The sequence below is a fragment of the Phycodurus eques genome, chromosome 15 (genome assembly GCF_024500275.1).
Source record: "Phycodurus eques isolate BA_2022a chromosome 15, UOR_Pequ_1.1, whole genome shotgun sequence".
In the NCBI taxonomy this organism is placed as follows: Eukaryota; Metazoa; Chordata; class Actinopteri; order Syngnathiformes; family Syngnathidae; genus Phycodurus; species Phycodurus eques.
In genome coordinates, this window is record NC_084539.1 from 14,048,045 (window position 1) to 14,069,891 (window position 21,847).

At 42.8% G+C, this 21,847-nt stretch overlaps 2 protein-coding genes across 4 annotated transcripts in view; one reads left to right on the forward strand and one right to left on the reverse strand.

Moving 5' to 3' along the window:
- Positions 1–5,668: 5,668 nt before the first annotated feature.
- LOC133413791 (dynein axonemal intermediate chain 2-like) lies at positions 5,669–14,565 on the reverse strand. Of its 3 annotated transcripts, none has more exons than XM_061698606.1 (12): positions 14,259–14,565; positions 13,719–13,868; positions 13,470–13,567; positions 13,230–13,372; positions 13,052–13,165; positions 12,838–12,977; positions 11,274–11,396; positions 10,737–10,960; positions 10,118–10,253; positions 9,899–10,045; positions 9,639–9,812; positions 5,669–6,752 (listed from the first exon to the last, which is right to left on the reverse strand). In XM_061698606.1, exons 1-12 carry the CDS (start codon positions 14,439–14,441, stop codon positions 6,741–6,743), a joined length of 1,644 nt encoding a protein of 547 aa, XP_061554590.1. In that variant the 5' UTR covers positions 14,442–14,565; the 3' UTR covers positions 5,669–6,740. The 3 variants fall into 3 exon arrangements, with proteins under 3 accessions (XP_061554590.1, XP_061554589.1, XP_061554588.1); XM_061698605.1 differs by having other exon boundaries at positions 13,707–13,868; XM_061698604.1 differs by having other exon boundaries at positions 13,470–13,591; positions 13,707–13,868.
- A 5,048-nt stretch (positions 14,566–19,613) lies between these two features.
- Positions 19,614–21,847, forward strand: part of lpar1 (lysophosphatidic acid receptor 1) — a 34,102-nt gene continuing 31,868 nt past the window's right edge. The window contains exon 1 of the mRNA XM_061699026.1: positions 19,614–20,002. The gene's annotated coding sequence lies outside the window, so the exon portion shown is untranslated. The remainder of the gene's footprint in view (positions 20,003–21,847) is intronic.

Genomic DNA, 21,847 nt, shown 5'->3' on the forward strand with positions numbered 1-21,847 from the left:
ATGGATGGATGACTTTGTCTCCAGCAAATAGAAGATCCTTGTTGTTGCCACCAGAAAAAAAAATTGTTAATGTTAAAGATAACAAAGTTAACATGTTTTGCAATGTTCCTTCTCTCACCTTCCTGCTTCTTTCCATCTCCTGTTTTTAGTGACAAGTGACTGTCTGGCCAATGGGTGATGGTCAGAGTGAGTGATGATGTGAGTTACTGAGGAACATAATAGTGAGGTCAATGCATGAAATGCATGCAGTTGCAAAGATTCGACGCTGCAAAGTAGTGGAGGTCTGTACTCATGTTAGTCACTTTCTTTCTTACTGTAATTACATGTATCGTTGCCATTTTCCAAACTTAGGACCAGGGCCTAATACAAGTTCCAGGTTTTATTGGGTTACTCACTGTTACACCCAAGGCTCTTTTTCATTTATGGCTATTGAAAAAAAAAAAAAAAAAGCCTTTTACTCTTTCAAATCCCAGCCTTCCTGTGTGCTGTTATCAAATTCATCCCGTGATTGCATGGCGTTTCTTTTGGTACTCTGGCTTCCACACAAATTCCAAAAACATGCTTGGGAGGTTCATTGAAGACTCTAAATTGCCCGAAGCTATGAATGAAATTGTGAATGGTTGGTTGTTTATACAGGTACGTGCCCTGCACTAGCCTGGCATCCTGTAAAGGGTGTACCTTGCCGCTTGTCTGAAGTCAGCTGGGATAGGCTGCAGCTCAACCGTGACCCTGGACAGGACAAGCACTATAGAAAATGGATGGATGGATGAATGGATGTCTGTGTTATGGCAAAACATGATGTTTGTGTAAGTTTGGGTCTCAGGGAGAGCGCATTTATAGCCTTGAATAATTGACTATAACTTTTTATTTACTCTTTGTAAGCATGGAAAAGCTTCATAGAGTACAGTGGTTAAGAGGCTATAGATGAGGAAAAGATGTTGAGGATAGCAGTGGAAACAATGTCGATTGACATTGGCGAAATGTGATTAAAGTACATGAATCAAATTTGGCTGCTGGAAAAAAAAACTTGGGAGAGGAAGATCCAGGAAGCAGGAAATGATGACAAATGATAACAGTGGTTGTAGGATAAAGAATGCAATGGTCAAAGAGAAGCAAGTATAAAGAATGTGAGGGTTACGAAAACCATGCAATTGAGTGGTGTGTTTACACTGTACTGCACAAGGCCTTAAACCAGACCATTGCACCACTGTGTGCGTTGTGAGTAGTTGATGTGTGTAGTTGACAGGTGGAATGTGAAATTATCAAATGTTTTTTTTTTTTTTTTTTTGTCAGAATTAATGCATCATGATATGTTGCATTTCTCTAACAAAGATTCTCTAGACCAGACAAGAATGTGCTGAATCTCAGTCTCAGGTCACAGGTCAAGGTGTATTTTTCTTCACAGAGCAACATTATCACACTGTTTTTCTTAAATTGTGCACAGTAAGCCAGAAGATGAGGTAAAGGGAGTTGTGGGAACGCTGTGGCAGTCATAGTTGGAGGGAATAAATGTCGAACAACAAAAAACGGGGAGTGGAAAAATACTTGAATGAGGGTGCAGAAAGATCAGTGGAGGGGGGGAGGAAACAGGACGAATGAGTCGACGAGTTTTTAAAAAATAAGGTAAGTTTGGCAGGAATGGGTGGGGGAGAACCAAGACAGGAAGGAAAAGGAGGGTTAACAAAAGAGCTGAGGTGCCTGCATGACGCGTGAAAACGGGAGAAAGACGGAGGGAGGAATAGAAGTAAGAGGGAAAGAGAATGATGGAGCTACTGGCCCAGGAGGGAGAGAAGAAGAGATGTGGGGAAAGGACACAGAAGAGGTGGAGGGTGATTCTTTCTTCAGCTGCTTTTTGAGGCCAGTACTTGGAAGTAATTGGTTCCTGATGTGAACCTGAGCTTAGATGTGCAAAGAAAAGGCCCCTCTGTAACATGCTAATGTTTTTCCCATGCTGATCTACTGGATGCTACACTAGCATTTTAGCATGGCTCCAGTACCTTTTCAGCTATAGTGTAAAACTGCAGCAGACAACTATGTGTCCCCTAAAAGTTACATATTTAAACCAAGTTATACCAAAGAAAATTATGCACTCATTTGGAGCCTGACCTTTGCTTACCCAAATCTCTTCAATCTGATATTATTTAAACAATATAAACCAGTCTTTTGGGTCAGTCAATGACAAATATAGCAATAATGATGCAACAGAAGGGTATTTAAAAAAAAAAAAAAAAAAAAAAAAAAAAGGTGCAGCGACAGTAAAATTGAATTAATTCAAAAGTGGAGAGAGAAAAAAAAAAGAAGCTGTTGGAATAGCATGTGATTTGGTGTTCAGTGTTCGATATAGCCTGAGGGAAGAAGCTGGAAAAACTGGTGTGGCAGGGAGGATGACTAAATTTATTGTATTGTTGTATCATTAAAATGCAGTCTCATTAATATTAGTTTAACATATAACAATAATCTTGATCTGCTTGAGTAGGCCCTGACAGAACAAAACAAAACAATTGGAACCACTACTTATCATTCAAGAATTTAGTATTAAACCTCAGATAAGGCCGCCTTGGTTAAGATGTTAAAATTGGAATTCCTCGGGATTCATAACAATCGGTTTGAACGCTTGTAGCTCTTTGGTTTAATATTACACCAGGTGGAGGGATGGAAAGGAGCTTTGATTTCACCTACTGTGTTCAAAATGCATAGTTGTGAGGTTGGTTAATACCATAGGCATTATAATGAGTGTTTGCCGATTAAAGCATTTTTACATGCCTGATTAACACTACCGAGGCAATTTACTAAGAATAAATGTCTATGAGAGTTTTATCAAAATTGTGTCCTTACAAAGATATGGCTCTTTTATAAGCTATTTTATTAGATGATATTAGTTTATTGCAGGTGAATCTATTGTAAGAGATATTTGTTAGTTGGCCAGTAGAAAATAATGTTTTTGCTAGAAAAGCATGGAGTTGCCAAGCAATTTGTATTTTATTCCCAATGGCTTTTCAGTAAAGAAAGTGATTTCTACAAAAACAAATGGCCACCTCTTTAAAAGAAAAAATTATGTGATTGAAATTTATGTGTCACAACAATAAAGCTACAGCCTGGCTGTGACGAAAATGCTTTAAGGGTGATTTCACAACAGGCTATAAAGTGCAGACAGGAATCCATTACAAAAGGAACAGTATCATAAATACTGGCACCGGCAGAGAGAAGCTTTTATCATCTGTCACAACCTGAGATGAAGGAAGTCAGCATGGCTAATCTGTCATCCCCAGTTCATACTTCTTTCCTGCTCAGTCAGTCAGGGAAAGCGAAGCAGAGCAGTAAACTGTCTGCCTGTCACCGTCTGCTCTGCAAATGGATGCTGCTGTCAGTTCAAGACAAATACAGGTACTGTAGATGAAGGACATGAGATAGTTCTGAAGAGACTATATTGTAATAAGGCTTCATTTGGGATCATGTTCATCTTTTGGTGGTGAAGTGGTTAACATTGCTCCTGCTCAATACAGTTAAAAAGTGGCTTGACTGGTCATCAATCGAGGGCGTAATTCACTTTTCTTTCTAAATCAGATGGACTACACCAAGATATATCTAAAATAAAGAATGTATTTTGGCATGAAGAGATTTTTTTTTCCTTTTGTTGTTGCAGTCTGCTTGCATTGAGGCCAAGTGGTGCAGTGACCAATTCAATTTAGCAGATGGACCTCTGCTGACAAAGCTTGCTCTGTTGTCTGTAAGTTGGAACCCACTTTGTAATGCACATAACAACCACTCATAGGACTAGTTCATCCATCGCATTAAACTTGAGTGTAGTTAAAAATATTCCTGCCCTACTATCCTAGCAGTAATACTGCTGTTTATTACAAACCCAAGTACATGTGTGAGTATGGCATTTTGATTGTGCCACCTTAAAAACCCTAGCGTGGTGTTTCCACTTATTCTAAATGACCTGATGAATCAGATATTTTTATTGTGTAAATGAAAATGCAGCAGTGATATGAACTATTTGAATGCTTGATCAACTTCAGTTGTAAAAGTTTTGTTGTAAGGTTGACCCTTAATTCTTCATTGTGCTTTCACTTTGCAACATGACAAATGCTGTTGCTCAAAGGGGAGCTAACTAATGTACAACTTTTTTTTTTGTTTTTTTATCCTGTTCGGGTTTTAGATCAAGCAGAATGGAAAATCTGTATCCCTTTCATGCCGGAACAGTTTTACTGTGTCACAGTGTAGTTTTTAAGCTTCCGCTGTGGTATTATAATAGAGTTTTATTGAGAATCAGACTTATCAGTCGAACAGAACGAAGTTTCTAGAAGGGGGAGAGAAACAAAGACAAAAGACAAAGCGCTAATTGTAATCAGGATGAGAGAAGTAAATCATTACATTATCGACAACAAAAACATTAAATATGAGTGTTTCATGGGGCTGTAGTGCTACACCCTATGAGGGAAGGACAGGAGAAGATAGAACAGGACAAGGAAAGGAGAAGAAGCATGCAGGACAAGGGTCGTGAACCAGACCTTACAACTGAAGTGTGGTGGCATGATGTGAATTATAAAAGTCTACAGGACGAGAGTGTAATTGAGGGGATAAACAAGCAATTTGTATATTCATGAGTTATTTGTCGCAGTAAGTGCGTGACCCCACACCCAGTGAAAGAGTCCTAGAGGTCTGTGTCTGCGGATACATGCAAGTGAATGGATAGCGTTTTGCATGCACAAAGACTGACAGAAGGGTCCTGAGGCGGCGGCTGAGGACCCCACCCAATCAATTGAGGGGCGGGATCAGGCCCAGGACTCCACCCGAGAGCAGCCCGGCGAACGGGACACGTCCCACACAGAGGGACCCAGGGCGGTCTGCCGGCCCCACCGAGTTACACCCCCCAGCGAAACCCCCCACCGCCCCACACGCCCCGCCCCGCCCAACCCCAGGAGAGCAAGACGCCCCCCGCCCCCAACCCGCACTGGCCCGCAATGCAGCCAGTCCCCGCCCAGCCCGAGGGCGGGAGAGTGTCCATTGTTTGTTGGAAAGGAGGGCAGATAGGGTCACCCGACAAGGGAATGATAAGAGGCATGGCTCCTCCATGTCGGGCCCAACCACTGACGAAGAGGGCCATCCCTCAGCACCAACTCCCCCCCAACGCCCCCCTGCCAGCACCCACTACCTGACCCTGAGCGTGGGAGGTGGACCCCCCTAAACCAGGCAGGGAAAAGAACGCCACAGCAGGCCCCCACAACCCGCAAGGAACCACCCGGCTCCCCCACGGGAAGAGGAGGAGGCGACCGCAGCAGGAGGCAAGGAATGGAGAGGAGGAAGCAGGCCTGAGGAGCGACAGGGGGGCCCCACCGCCCCCACCAGCAGCCAGAATGGGGGACCCAGGCGGGTGCCAGCCGGCACCGCCCCAGCACCCACGGAACATGGGCGAGTCACCATCACACCACCACTACTCCCCAGGAGGTCGCCCCAGTGGTTCCCACACCCGAGATCAGGAAGGAGTGAAAAAAAGACACACCCCCACAGATTCCGGAACAGCAAACACAGGGACAAGAGGAGAAGATCCCCACAGCATGCATGTTTCTTTTCACCATGCAAACCAATCTAAAATGTGTGAAAATAAAAGAGAAAAAAGAAAAAGAAATGAATATAATAATAATAAAACAACAACAACCTCGACAACAAAGAATATAGAATTTCATTGTTTACTTTCACACATGAAAATAGTCATGCTATTGGGAGCTAACTAGTCTACAACTAATGCTATTGTACTTTGAGGGGAAAAAAATACTGAAACTGGAAGTTTTATGCAGAGCTAGGGTGGCGCTAGAAATGAGCACATACATTTTGTGTCCCAACAAATTCTGTCAGAAAAAAAAGGTTAGTACTTTGTATAATAGCTTTGCAGACAACCTTGAGCTCTTCCTTCCTGCAGAGATTTTGACTGTCAGGGTTAGGTTTTTCCCTTCCCCAGTGTTTTCCTTGTTTTCTATGTGGGCGTCACTTCTGCTTTCTCAGCCATGCTACAATATATCAACTATAGTTCCTCTCTGATTTGTCAACCTGTTGAGTTGAGACATTCTTAATGTTTCAATATTGCCAACTACTTCTCACGCACACACTCAAAATGTCATTGTCAAAAAGTAATTTTATAAATGTTTCTAAAAACCCATACAAAAGCTCACTGATTAGCATCGAGGAAAATTATTTGAAACTTGTAGATCAATGCTGAAAGCATGTACTGAGTACCTGTGTCTTATATGTGTTGGGCATCGCGCTCTGGACGTGCTGTACCTACTTAAAATTAGTACTGATTTTGCTATGAAATATTGCGTAATAATCACATTGCTTAAAATTGAGACTAAAGATCATAACGAATATGTACTGATTGGGCCTTTGACCCCAGATGCATCAGCTATCTTGAATCAGATGCAATTCATTTTCAGTTTTGTAGTGATTTGCCCTTGGATCTTGCCAAACTGTAACATTGTAGAGGTGTCAGATACAAAATCTATGTTTCTTGCTTTGACATGGAAAATAATATGAAAAGGAACATTACTTGGTATTATGACTTTTGCCTTTAGGTACCTCCAATATCTGTAATGACAAATTGGTTGAAGGAAAATGTTGCCTCTATAACATTTTTTTTTTCAACTTGAAAATATGACCATCTTGCCAAACATCACGCTGAAGCTCTACTAGTACATCTACTTCTTGGATTCTTGTTGTCATCTGCTGTATGCCTCTCCCATTTACGGATAATGCTGTGATAAGATAAGCAGAGAAAGATAAAGGAGGTAAGATGACAGCTTTAAGGTTAGATGAGACAAACAAGGTCATAAAAATCCAAGATATTATGTTTAGTTGTGTGCATGCTGTGACTCAAGAATTTTACTAATTGGTATTTTATTTAATCTTTTTTGTATTGCAGAAAAATTTGTCAACAGATTCCAACTGGCTTAATATCCTCCATAAACTGTCACCGAATCATGGTGGAGGGTGTTTGTGTGTCCCACTGTCCTAGAAGCTAAACTGTCCAGGGCTTTATGGCCCTGGCGGGGTTGCCCAGGGAAGACAGGTCCTAGATGAGAAACTAGAAAAAACACAGCTCAGAAACCCCTCAATATGGATAAATTATTGGACATTGTTTTCCCTCGCACAGATGCGGATCACTGGGGCACCCATTGAGAGCCAAGCCGGGATGTGGGGCTCGATGGAGAATGACAGGTGGCCGGATCTACATGCATGGAATCCAGCCGGGCACAGCCCAAAGACGTTAAATGGGCCCCCCTTCCAATGGTATCACCACCCGTGGGAAGGGCCAAGGGAGTCAGCTGCATATTGAGCGAGGTGGCGGCCAAAAGTAGGGACCTTGGCGGGCTGATCTCCGGCTGAAGAAGCTGGCTCTATGGACTTGGAATCTCACTTTTCAGGCAGGGAAGTGGAATGACATTGTGTGTAAGGTTGTAAAGCTCAGACTAGATAGTCGGGCTTGCCTCGACACACAGCTTGGGCTCTGGTACCAGTCCTTAAAAGAGGGGTTGCACTCGCTTCCTCTCTAGAGTTACCCCAGATGAAAGGCACCGATCAGGTGTGGGCATACAATACTTACTGCAACCTGGTACCTGTATGTTCACCCTGGTAGATGAGAGCGTAGTCTCCCTCCACCTTAGGGAGGGGGGACAGGTTCTCACTTTAGGCAGCTCAGAGTACACAGCCTTTTTTGAGTCCTTAAAGGGGATGCTGGAGAGTACTCCCACTGGGGAGTTCTTCATCCTGACGGGGATCTTCAATGCTCACATGGCCAATGTCAACGAGACCTGGAAGGGCATGATAGGGAGGAAAGCCTCCCCAGCTAGAGGCCGAGAGGTGTCTGCTATTGGACTTCTGTGCTTGTCCTGGATTGTCCATCATGAACACCATGTTTAACCATAAGGATGTCCATTTGTGTACTTGGCACAATAACATCCTAGGCTACAGTTCAATGATCAGCTTTGTGGCAGTGTCATCAGACTAGTGTCTACATGTCTTGACCACTTGGAGGAAGAGAGGGGCGAGCGCTCTGCTGATCATCACTTGGTGGTGTGTTTGCGACGATGGTGGGGAAAGATGGTGGTCCAACCCGAACATATTGTTAGGGTCTGCTGTGAAGGTCTGGTGGGGTACCCTGTCAGAAGGAGTTTTAACTCCCACCTCAGACAGAACTTTCACCATGTCCCAGGGGAAGCAGGGGACATTGAATTAGTGGTCCATATTCTGGGCCTGTATTTTGGAGGCGGCAGATCGGAGCTGTAATCAAAAAGTGGTCGGTACCTACCAGTCGCAGCAATCCCCAAACTGGTTGGTGAACTCTTGATTGGCACACTGAGATGATGGTCCCCCCTTTTTAAGATGAGGGCAGCAAGGTGTGTGCCAACTACAGAGGGCTCACACTCCTCAGCCTCCCTTGTAAGTTTTATTCATTGGTTCTCGAGAGGAGAGCCTATCGTAAAAGTAAAATCTTAGATTCAAGTGGAGCAGTATAGTTTTCTTTCAGTGAACCAGCTCTACAAGAGCTCTACACCTTCAGCAGGATCATGGAGGGAGCAAGGGAGTTCGCCCAACCCGTCTACATGTGTTTGGGATGCTCTGGTACTGTGGGGTACCACACCTAACACAGGCTCTTCAGTCCCTGTACGACCGCTGTCAAGAGTTTGGTCTGCATTGCCGGCAGTAAGAAAATTGTTTCCAGTGAGTGTTGGTATCCAAGGAGGCCATTTTCCTGGTCTTCTGTTCATAACCTCTATGGACAGAATTTCTAGGTGTAGCCAAGACATTGAGGAGGTCTGGTTTGGTGGCCTCAGTATTATTATAGTATTATTTGACAGGCGCATTGTTTCAGCATCTGCAATGATGGGGGGACTGCATCGGGCTGTCTTGGTGAAGAAGTTGCTGACCCAAAAGGCGAAGCTATATATTTACCGGTCAATCTTTGTTTCCATCCTCACCTATGGTCACGAGCCGTGGGTCATGACTCAAAGAACAAGATCAAACAACCAAAATGAGTTTGCTCCACGGGGTGTAGTGACTCTTTTCTTTAGAGATAAAGGTGGGAAGCTAGGTCATCTGTGAGGGGCTCAGAGTAATGCCGCATTGAGAGGAGCTAAATAATGTGGCTCAGGCATCTGGTAAGGATGCTTCCTAGACACCTCCCTGGTAATGTGCTCCTGGAACGTCCCACTGAAAGGAGGCCCAGGAGACGACTCAGGACACACTGGAGAGACTATGCCTGCTGTCTGGCCTGGGAACCCTTGGAAGAGCCGTATAGGGTGGCTGAGAAAGTCTGGGCTTCCCTTCAAAAGCCGACCCTGGATATGTGGAAGATGGATGGATTGGATATGTGGACGAAGGATGGATGGATGGATGGATGGATGGATGGACGGACGGACGGCCAATCAGCTTGCTCTGATGGATCATCTCCTATGCTGCTCACAGCCCACCAGTGGTACGTATGCTATGGTAGAAGGGACCTGCTTCTGTCATTTTATGTGCTATCCAGTGTTATGGTCCAGAATTCATAGCATCTCTCAGCGTTCACACATACTTTCTGTCAGGACTCCACTTCTAATTAATAATATTAATATTAATAATTAATATCAATATGGCTTCACCCGCTGTCTCGAGTCCCATTGTTTCCTCCTCTGCTCCGACTCCACCAAGTTGTGGAAGTCATAGTCAGCTCTGAGGAGAAGCTCCTTTGGACTTTCCTCACTGTTCCCTGCCTCGTCCCCTCCTCTCTGAGAAGCCCTGAGGATCTTTTCGCGTTTTGTCTCACGTTCCAACATCTACAACACCAAGATATATGCATCACAGTGTAGTAAAACATGTCTGATATTAACTAATCAATTATTAAACATTTGGTATATCTCACCTCGCCCAGGAGATTCTGCTCATTATTCTGTTGAGTGCACAATCCTAAGCAGATTTCCAATAGTGTGGTGGCACCCTGCTGAGAGCCGCAAGCTACCATGCATCCATCGTTATGCACTTGAAGGCTACACAGAGCTTCATCATGCACCTGAAAACAGTATCTGGTTGATTTAGGAGGAACAAAATGCCTCTATAAACACATGAGAAAACTCCTCAACACCTTAACGCTTAGAGTGGGGTCAATCTGCTTAAACAAGATGTCCCAGATGTCCAGCACACCATCCATATTCACAGTGAAGAAGACTGAGGGTCTGACAGGACTCCAGCAGGCGTCTGTTAAGTATGCCATCTGGTGCCTGATCACACCAAAGACACCACCACACATGAAAATGTGGCTAGTTAACACCTATAGCTGCCGACACTAAAAGACAAGTATGTTATGTTTTTTTGTGATAAGCAACAAAATTATGGTTTTATTCTCTCTTAATAGAATAGTTTGATTATGTATCCTGTATTATATTGTCTTGTAGATTCTACTATTCTACTGCTTTTTTACATCATGGTCAGGGGACTACAGATGAAAACTAGCCTTCTGGCTAATTCTGGCTTTTTTTACCCATGTGTACTTCATGTGTTTTATGAAATTGCATTGTCCCCTTTCAAAAATAAACTGATAAACAAACACTGATCATTGACCTCTCCCCAAAAACACCAGAGATTTAAGCAACCAAGAGGGTATGAAAAATAAAGACAATGACAGACCATCAAATCAGTAAAAAAAAAAAAAAAAGGAAAATAAAGAGTGGAGGAACATATGATAAAACAAAACAAAATTGTACTTTGTCCACATGATAGATGACTCCTTGATGTCTTCTGACCAAATGCGGGCTCCCCAGTCTCCTACTGTCAGGAAGTTTTGAGGAAAGAAAGGGTTCCTTTGGATGGCATAGACAGGTCCGTGGTGGCCATCGTATGTACAGACAATCTTCTCACTTGGAGTCTCCCCAGCCCTGTTGCAGTACACAACAGCTCCCTGTTCAGTCCCCACCATAAATGTGTCTGGCTGTAGACACAGGAGAAAGGTTTTAGCGAGAGTTTCATATCTTGTAGCAATTTTACTCATCAGACAATAACAAAAACATGTGAAAAAAATACAAGGTTTGGTGTTGGGCTCCAGAGACAGGATGTGTTTGGGGCATTACTTACTACTACAGTCTATATTGATTACACAGTGTTTATTACAGTACACTTCGATGGCTCCAAAATGGTTGGAAGAGTTTGGTTTGTGCATGGTAGAGCACTGGCCAAGTGTTAGTGCTCCCTAAGTGTATGACCCAATCTTCTTTTCTGAAAATTCTGGAAGGACAGAAACTCACCATGGTAGGCTCATATTCCAGAGAGATGGCTCCTAAAGCAGTGTCTAGGTTGTCTTTCCTACTCAGGTCCAGAACCAGCCGCTCTGTGGGCTGCTTCATTTGGCGGACATCCCACCACAAAATCTGTTGGGAGAGACATTTGTTTTGCATTTGTTAATCTCACGGTACAATATTTATTTATTGCGATATCATGGGAAAGCTCACGGAATTGCCAAGATACAAAAAGCAGGAGAACTAAAAAAAAGTTTTTTTTCTTGCTGGCTGAGTCCTTCTCAATAGATTTTAGTAGTTTCTGTGCATTTTCCCACAGGTTTTTGTGAAAAAGACATCTTCAAATCATTACCATGCACTTCTATCCCCATCCATCCATCCATCCATCCATCCATGTTTGCATTCGTATACTGTGGCTACAAAACAGTATTATTGCTGCAGCAATAATCATCATAATCACAAAACTGTTCATTGAGAAATTGTCTGTTCGCTAATTTAACAGCATTTACTCTCATTTGTTTTTTTATTTATAACATGAGAAATTGGATACTGTCTACTACATCAGTGATTCCTTTACTTGAGTCCAAAAATGTAAAAATGCAAAGTGATAAACACAGGAACAATTTTAAAGATATGGGAACCCTTAGTTTCTTTTCTTCTGCTTTGTCATATTGTAGGGTTTATTTTTCTGAGCAGCCAGTATAATGTTTTAACTTGAAATCTGGACATTTCATTTGAAGAGAGGGAAGTATGTCAGATTTTTGTTTGCATTGATATTTGTATTTTAATGGAATTGCCCTATTTTATTATTTCATTTTTGGGACTACTGTAAAGGAATGGCAGAGGGATATGTAAAGGGGGACTCCCGATTAAAACATTTCCCTCCGCCATTGTTATTGTCTCTTCATGTGATGTCTTTCATCCACGACTTTCGACTTGAGATAAACACTCACTAGTACACCAATAAAGAGCGCTATTGTTACAATGTGTTGAAATAATTTAGTGGATCATCCTCAAAGGGGGAGTGGCAGTGACGGCCCGCGGAGGACCACCTCGTGGGGCAAGCGGGGGGCAGTTTCGTGAAGCGGAGGTCCACTAGCAACCGTTCCCGACCCGTGGGAAAGCGTTTGCTTGGACGGAGGCCGGAGCCAACAACAAAATGCTTCTCGCGCAATCAATTGCAACATGACTCTGAGACCGGCGTAGTGACTTATGCAGTAGCCTCCCAACACAGTCTTTTGGTCATATGGGCTAGTCAGTCAATCAGTGTATTTTATGTAACGTACCCACATGGTCACATGGGTTACGCGTCCAATCGGGTGTGTTTATATTCTTCTTAATGAGGAAGTGCAGTCTGGCTCTAGCAGCCTGGATAAGCGCCGTGGCTGCGTATAAAACTGAATTTGAAACACAATGGCTCATTATTTTATACCTAGACAAGACCGCCATGATATCGAGGCACTTTAATTTCGCAATATAGTAACATTGTGAATATTGTTACATCCCTAAGATATATATATATATATATATATATATATACACACACACACACACACACACACACACACACAACCTGTCCATCGGTGGAGGCAGAGAAGGCTTCTGTCCCAGTAGACGATTGCAACCAGATCATCTTGTAAACAGGCTCTCTGTGACTCTGCTCCAATGAGGAAACTGCCACAGGCTGTTGGCTATCACGGGCATCCCATAACACTGAAAGTACAAATCCTCATTGAGGATAAGCATTTCTAGAGGTACTCATGAGTCTTTCTTTTACCAGAACCCACCAATCTGCCCATTGACACACCCACTGACAAGCGTGTGCAAGTCCTGGGGGTTGTAATCCAGACAGATGAGTTGAGATGTCGGTACGAGAACAGTTTTAGGGTGGTTGGGGTTCTCTGCAACACATACACAGTTCTGACAGACTGTGTGATTTTCAATTTATCTGCCTATTTTACCCACCAATGTCCCAGATGTATGAGTCTTTGCTCATGTCTGCTGTGGCTTTTTGCAATTCAAGGCAGGAGTAGGCAGCCGCCAGATTCGTGCCTCCACCGGGTTGCCAAGAAAGACCGGTGATGTTTCGTTGTTCCTTGTTCGGGTCTCTGAAGAAATATTTATAATCAGTAACATTAAGAGGTAGAGCAGTTATAGGGCAAAAATTTGGCAGGAGTTCCTTTAAGAACATTTTGCCAAAAGTACCTGAATACATTGACGATCTTCACAGACGGTGCTTCCTGAATTTCATCCAGCAGTTCTTCGTCTTTAAAGTACTCTTGGTAAATGTCCACAGCATTATTCTGTCCAACACATTGTCCTATTAGCTGGATCACAGAGCATACAGGCATATAGATATTTTTCAGAACTGGTTGTGGTAGCAAAAAGCAGGTATGGATTGAGAAAAAGGTGCACATGGATTGCGGTCATTTGTAAACTCACCGTGCCTAGTACCTGGATGCTATTCATGTAGCCTTCATCTTTCTCCACCTTCTTCCTAAAGCGAATAGTTTGTTCCATCTCGAGTGGGTTGATATCTTTTGGCCACCCCCCTTCCACATGATTTATCCCCTGGTTTTCAAACTCAAACCTTTTCGTGTTAACCTGTAACAAAACATTATCAACAGGCCTGTTTCAAAGAGTGCGCTAACATCTCACCAGGATCCAGTTGGTTTCATGTGTTGGTCTGGAGCGCCTTTTGACCCTGTGCCTTTGCGATAACCAAACTTTGTGGAATTCTGGATCCCAATAACAAATTTCACTGAAAACTATTTTATTTCCCTGCATAAACACAAATAGGTTACACATTTCAACATTTAAACATTTTCTGCATATGTAAAGCTGATCGCTTTTCCATTGACCTTGCTTGGACGTAGTCTCGGTGCAAAGATACTTTTACACTTTAATCCGAATTGTAGCCACTGAAATTTCCTTTAATTTTACTTTTTAAGTAGATCTGTTGGACACAATGCTATGGAGAGGCATTTCAGTCACCTCATGTTCCGACATTTCCCAGCAGCCCTGCACTCCCAGGTCTCTTGTCTCCTTCAGAACAAACTGCATCGCCAGCTTTGGGTTTGGAGCAACATCGACTAGCAGCTCCACATGACGGTCCGAAAAGAGACACTGGCGGCCAAAGTCACTGCGGAGCTTCACATATTCATGAACAATCTCCATCCCGCTGAGAGATGACTCCAAAGAAGGTCAGAAAGGTAATAATGATAGCACTGTCTTGTGACTGCAGATATGGGAATGGGATTATTTTACAAAAGGACAAAAACAAGCAAGTACAATTTTGTTAGCTTCTACAGTCATGAAAAAAATGTTTCCTTGTTGCTACAGTTAAATTTGTACTTGCTAAAAAGATGAAATACTTGCTAAAAAGATGACATACTTTTTACATCAAACAAATTAAATTAAACTTTGTATTAAAGGGTTATAATTTATGCAAAGCTTTATTGTCACAGAGATCAACATCGTCTCAAAGAAAGGAACTGTGACATGCTGTGATGTAGATGTTCTTCAATGACTGCTCGTAATGTATTCTCCACTAGTATAGATCAGTGGTTCTCAAACTTTTTACACAAAGTACCACTTAAAAAATTCCTAGCTCTCCAAGTACCACCATAATGGCCAACATTAAAATACAATACAATAAGCACTACAACTGCAATAGGCATAAGTGTTCATCAAAAGTGCGGCTGAAATGTGTAAAAAAATAAATACAAAAATTACATACTATTGTAAGTCATTGTAAAGATAGGAAAACATTTTTTTTTCAATAATTACATTAAAAAGTCTTGCACTGGAGTGTCTTTGAAAATCCAGCTGGCAGCCAGGATGAATATACGGACACTGTCACATTCTATATCAGTTTCTGTGAAGAGGTTTGTGTACCAACAAAGTCATTTCGCACATTCAATAACAACAAGCCGTGATTCACTGCCAAACTTAAGCAACTTCGCCAAGCTAAGGAGGACGCATATCAAAGCGGGGACAGGGCCCTGTATAATCGAGCTAGAAACCTACTGACTAAAGAAATTAACATTGCAGAGAGGAACTATGCAGCAAAGTTGCAAAAACAGTTTAGCGCTAACGACTAAATCAGTCTGGCATGCATTCCAATCGCTGACCAATTACAAGCGACGATCCCCCCAAACTGAGAACAATAGCACACTAGCCAACGACTTGAATACCTTCTACTGCAGATTTTAAATGGACACTTTCACACCCCACACCCACTCCGTCGCAACACCGACCACCATCACACCTCTGACTTCTGAGTTAACCATCCACGAACAGGATGTGAGATGCATCTTCAAACAACAAAAGATTAAAAAAGCGGCAGGCCCAGACCATGCGTCCCCATCCTGCGTCAAAGTCTGCGCAGACCAGCTCACTCCAGTCTTCACACAGATCTTCAATAGATCTCTGGAACTGTGCGAAGTACCATCCTGTTTCAAACGCTCCACCATCATTTCAGTCCCCAAGAAACCTACAATCTCGGGTCTAAATGACTACAGGCCTGTCGCCTTGACATCTGTGGTCATGAAGTCCTTTGAACGTCTCGTGCTGGACCACCTCAAGAGCGTCCCAGGTCCCCTGCTGGACCCCCTGCAATTTGCCTACCGAGCAATGATGCAGTCAACATGGGACTGCACTTCATCCTAGAACACCTCGACAGTGCAGGGATCTACGCAAGGATCCTGTTTGTGGACTTCAGCTCAGCGTTCAACACCATCATCCCTGAACTCCTTTCCTCCAAGCTTCTCCAGCTCAGCGTCTCGCCTGCCATCTGACAGTGGATTTACAGCTTCCTGAGGGGGAGGACACAGCAGGTGAGGCTGGGAGAGATCACCTCATCCACACACAGCATCAGCACTGGGGCACCCCAAGGTTGTGTCCTCTCTCCGCTCTTCTTTCTCTAGGCGATAGACTGCACCTCAACGCACCCGGCTGTCAAACTCCTGAAGTTTGCAGATGGCACCACTGTCATCGGCCTCATCAAGGACGTTGACGAGTCTGCATATCGACAGGAAGTGGAGCGGCTGGAGCTGTGGTGCGGTCGACACAACCTGGAGCTGAACACGCTCAAGACTGTAGAGATGATCGTGGACTTCAGGAGGCATCCTTCGCCACAGCTGCCCCTCACGCTGTCCAGCTGCCTTGTGTCACCCGTCGAGACCTTCAAGTTCCTGGGAATTACAGTCGCTCAGGACCTGAAGTGGGCAATCAACATCAACTCTGTCCTCAAAAAGGCCCAGCAGAGGATGTACTTCCTGCGGCTTCTGAGAAAGCACGGCCCACGTCCTGTGTTCTTCCATCACAGTCTGGTTTGGTGCTGCTACAAAAAAGGACAAAACTCCGACTGCAACGGACAATCAAAACTGCTGAAAAGGATTGTCGGTACCCTACCCACCCTTGAGGACTTGCACGCTGCCAGAACTAAGACAAGAGCGTGCAAAATCCTCTTGGACCCTCCACATCCCGGTCACCGGCTCTTCCAGCTCCTTCGAGTACGGTAGGTGCGACCGATCAATGCAAACTAGAACTAGCAGAAATTCCAACCGCTTCTTCCCTCTCCAATCAACTTCTTAAACAGCTAACCTACAATTCAATTTTTTGTCTGAGTTTTTTTCACAGTTCTGTCGGGCCAATTATATATTACTCATGCACTCACTGTAGTAGTCTCGCCACGCTGCACTATTTGCATATCTCTTGTTGACCAATACTGGCCACTCATGCCAGAGTAGCATCTGCACCATTTGCACACTGATTGAGGAGTATCTGCAACATTTGCACAATCGACATTGTCCCAGATTATAGCACTACTCGTCACTTTAAACTGCATACACTTCTTGAAGTCTCTGCGCCCTTTGCAAATTGGTCATTGCACCGGAGTCATTCGAACTGTTCTAAGTGCTAGAGGACTGCATCTTTTTGCACAATTGTATAAAAAAAATATATAATAATTTGTACCGGCATTACAAGATAACTAGCAACCCTTTATTGCTCAGTGACTGTTTTTGTCAATGTCTTTATGTCTCAAAAGTGTTCTCTGTCAATTGTCTGTTGTCGTCTGTCAATTGTCTGTTGTCGTACAAGAGCGGCTCCAACTACCAGAGACAAATTCATCGTCTGTTTTTTGGACATACTTGGCAAATAAAGATGATTCTGATTCTGAAAAGTTTAATACTGTACAACTGAGCTGTATTTAACAAATGTACTGTTGAAAATCACTGGTATAGATCGTTTCAGTTGCCTCACATAAGATCCCAGACATAACTTATTGTATTACTTGAAACACACTCAAATAAGTGATCTTTATCCAGATGATTAATATCAGTGAGCAAACTTCAATCATTGACACTTGATGCCCGATTGGGGCCTTTGAAACACTGCGAGGCTGCATGACATTAAAATTAAATCATGTAAACAGTATGTCTATCATTATGAGACAAATGAGAACAGTGCATTGTTCAGTGTTTTGCGCCTTTAACACATTATTACATGGGAGAAGCAGCAGGTTAAACACCTCAGTAAGTGCTCACAGATGGTGCTGAGTTGGCAAATGTACACGTCCCTATGGCAAATACTTTCTCCTGGCATGACAAATTGAATATGAGAGAATTTTTAGGAACAATGGGACACATATAGGCATAGTTAACATATTGGCATAGTTAACATAGTCAGACATGAGGAAATGTATTGAAGATCATATATAAAAAGGTCAGTAGGTAAGGAATATAGTCTCTCTTTTGAGTCTTTTTTTTTCTTCTCTCTCCTTTTCTCCAGACCTCACTCCCTTCCTGTTTCTCTCGATTAACAACTTACTGAAAAAAAAAATGTGTTTCCAATTAAGTACTGGGGTGGGGGGGGGGGGGGGGGGGGGGGGGAAAGAACTCGCAACCCCTGGGCACTTTAAGATATCCCTTTCCTTTGAAAAAATGAATAACTTATTCAAGTGTGCTGTTTGTGTAAAGTCAAAAACTATATATTTGATTTTAAGAATGTTTAGTTTCTATATTTTTACAGATAATATATGATACATTTTAATGAATATTTGGAGTTTGTGATATAATAGGCTTCCGGAAATAGTAAGTGGAATCAAAACTTCCTCTGTAAAGATGATATCGTATGAAAAGAGAATATTTGAAGCTATCCTACATTTTGACATATGAATTTATTTTTTATAACACTTTTGGTTTTAACACTTGTATAAAATGTTTAATGCAGATCCATTAACCTATTCATTGATCCATGCAATGTCTACGGTTTGTCCTCATTAGGGTTACTGGTGAGGTGAAGTTGCAGCTGACTTTGAGTGAGAGGTAGGGTAGAGCGAGCCTTGACTGGTCGCCTCTGCCACTTATTTATAAACAGCAGCTGAGGGACAATTGGGAGTCTTCAATGAACCAAACATGCATGTTTTGGGATTTGTGGGAGGATGTTGAAGTACCTTGGAGGAAACCCACGCACGCACAGGGACAACATGCAAATTCCACACAGGATGGGCTGAGCCAAGATTCAAACTGAAGGCCTCTCGACCGTAAGGTAAGGTACATGAGCTAACCACCTTTAGGTTTGAATCGAAACTGAACTGTGTTTAAATATTTATTTATTTATTTATGTTAATAGGGACATTTACTGCACAAACAGTATTTGTTTGCACTTAAGTTTACTTCCTAAAATAAAATTTAGGAGTAACTTTTTTTTGTAACACAGGCAAATCGTTATTTAGCATTTATTAAATAATTTCTGGCGCACGGTAGACGACTGGGTAGAGCGTCAGCCTCACAGTTCTGAGGACCCGGGTTCAATCCCCGGTCCCGCCTGTGTGGAGTTTGCATGTTCTCCGCTTGCCTGCGTGGGTTTTCTCCGGTTTCCTCCCACATCCCAAAAACATGCATTAATTGGAGACTCTAAATTGCCCGTCGGTGTGAATGTGAGTGCGAATGGTTGTTTGTTTGTATGCGATTGGCTGGCAACCAGTTCAGGGTGTACCCCGCCTCCTGTCCGATGACAGCTGGGATAGGCTCCAGCACGCCCGCGACCCGAGTGAGGAGAAGCAGCTCAGAAAATGGATGGCTGGATAATTTCTCTTCATGATTAAATACTTCAGCACATTTGCATCTTAAGGACTGATCACATTTCTAAACTTTTTAAGGTAAACGCTTAAATTTTTTGTTTGTTTGTTTGTTTTTGTTTGCACACATGCAGCAAACTCGAGTACGTCAGTTTATTTAGCCGTGTCATTTTCCACAGTGCGCGCGGGCGCGCCTGTCCTTGTCAGTGACGTCATATGCAGACAACAAGACCTCTTCCCGGCGCGTGTTCTTGCGCGCGCGCGTACGCACCAGGGAGCGAGGACGAGGAAGGGAGGGATGGAGGGAGAGAAAGAGGGACAGAGCGAGAGAGGGACAGAGGGAGCGAGAGAGAGAGCGGGGCGCCAGGCACCAGGAGAAGAGCATCAAGCGACTTCAATGTGGGAAGCAGAACTGCAACTTTCCACAGGAAAAACAAGTGTTGCGTGTTTATTTGGACGTACAATGCGACTCCCTGGCTTGATGCTGGATTTTGACTCGTCACCACTTTGACAGGAGTGTAGCTCGACTTTGTATCGTCTGTGGGAGGAATTTCAGGTTTTCCCGAATCAAACATTTTGGTCTGGATCTCTAGGAGCCACTCGGGGAGTAAACTGAACGTTCTACCTCCTGCTCTCATTGGGAAAATACATTGTAAGTATAACATTCTTCTTACTGATGTCATTATGAATTGATTGAATTATTAAAGGAGAAAAAAAACTAACTTGGTTCTGACACTTCAGTGCCTGGGTTTATGCATGTGGGCATTTTTACGTAAGCATACCTGCCACGTAGACGTGCATAGCAAGCATTTGGTTCTGATAAAGGCTTGATTGATAATTACGTAAGCAGATGCCTCAACGTGCCTTGTGCTGCGTTATTTGTATAGATGGCGCTGGTTTGAGCGCAGTTAAGGGAAAGGGGCGCAGCAGTGAGGGGCTTGTTGCGCCACGGAGGCTGCGATCTTTATCATGGAACCAGATAACAGGTCTTCATCACTTAAACAGGCATAGAAGCCTGGATTCGATATTATGTTATAAATGTCCCCAAGCATTTGAATTGTCACTATCCACCCCCCCTCAAGCTTTCCTGTCATCATTCTAACAGAAAGTCTGCAAGACAACATCAGGATGAATTAGCGTAGCTGCACTCAAAGGCGTAATTGTCTGTAAACAATTCCGTGTGGTGCTTTTACGCACCTATTCATCTCAAGAAGGAGCTCTGCATCAAGCTGCAGTCAGGAGGCACAACTTTGCATAGACTGGCAAATTAGCTCAACCCTGCTAAATGTTAGCCTGGAAAACTGGAATTGCTGGGAAGAAGTGAAGATGACTTCAACTTGAATTCAGTCAGGATTGTGTTTCCTTTTATATGTAAATGAGCCCTTCTAAAAATATACTAAACAAAAGTATTTACATTGTATTTCCTATAGTGCTTCAGTAGGAGTATTAATAGCATCATGATAGTTGTTTTAAAACGCAGTAAAGTTTGAATATGTCTTAGAATAGCATGATCTGGTCAAAGGTACCAAATCCATCAAGTCCTATTTATTTGGACCTTAAAGCTAAACCATGATGCATTCCAGGACACTTGTTAACCACCCATTTTTCAAAACCCATTTTATTTCATTATGTTCATTTGAACTGTCATCTAAGTATAAAAAGATGTTAACGGCAGTATAGTATTTCGCCTGACAACTAAATTAGGTACTTGGCATTCACTGAAATGATGCCGTAACAAAAGTACAGAGGGAGATTAGTACTTCTAATTAACACGAAACACAGCAGACTTGTGTGGTGGTTAGGCTGCCTTTTTAAATCATTGTTGACATATTGCTTTATCCATATTGTATTTAGAAGCCACCACAAATGTGTACCATTTTTTGTATTGTTGGCACAAGACTTTTTGTTTGTTTGTTTAAATATTTGTTTTCCCATATATATCTTTGAAGAGTTTTGTGTGGGCTTGTGTGTGTCAGGGCACCGTTTACTTACCACCCATGACCACAAACCTCAGGGGGTCTTTGATGCTACGGCAGAGTGTGAAAAGCTTTTACACTTAGGCTCGGGGTGAGGGTCAGTGCTTTTTCAAGATGTTTTAATTATGGAGAATTACGTTCACCTTCCGAGCCTTCCTTTCACTTGTAATGTCAACAGTGATTGGTTGGCTGCGAACTTTTCAATTTTTCTAGGATTAAATAAAAAGACTCAATCTGGCAATTTTAGCAATGAATACATTTAACATTTCCAAGTCATGAAATATTTGCTATTCAGAGAAATATCACTTTGTGTACCTTTTTTAAAAATAAATAAAAGTGTTTTTTGGACAGTTGAAGTAATGTGAACAATTACTAAATGGTCACAGTTATATTTCTTAATATCTATCTTAAACACTGTGGCAGACATGAGTCAAGATAATGCGACCCATGTCGTAATTTGTGATAAAAATTGGCAGTATTGTTTTAGATTTTAGGTCGTTTAGTTCTCATTATAGCTTCCG

Coding starts and splice junctions, on each gene's coding strand:
- LOC133413791 (XM_061698604.1), bottom strand. CDS start 14,441: ATGGAGATTGTTCATGAATATGTGAAGCTCCGCAGTGACTTTGGCCGC. Junction 13,373..13,469: donor AAGATCGTCAATGTATTCAG/GTACTTTTGGCA, acceptor ATATTTCTTCAG/AGACCCGAACAAGGAACAAC. Junction 13,166..13,229: donor CTCATACATCTGGGACATTG/GTGGGTAAAATA, acceptor TATGTGTTGCAG/AGAACCCCAACCACCCTAAA.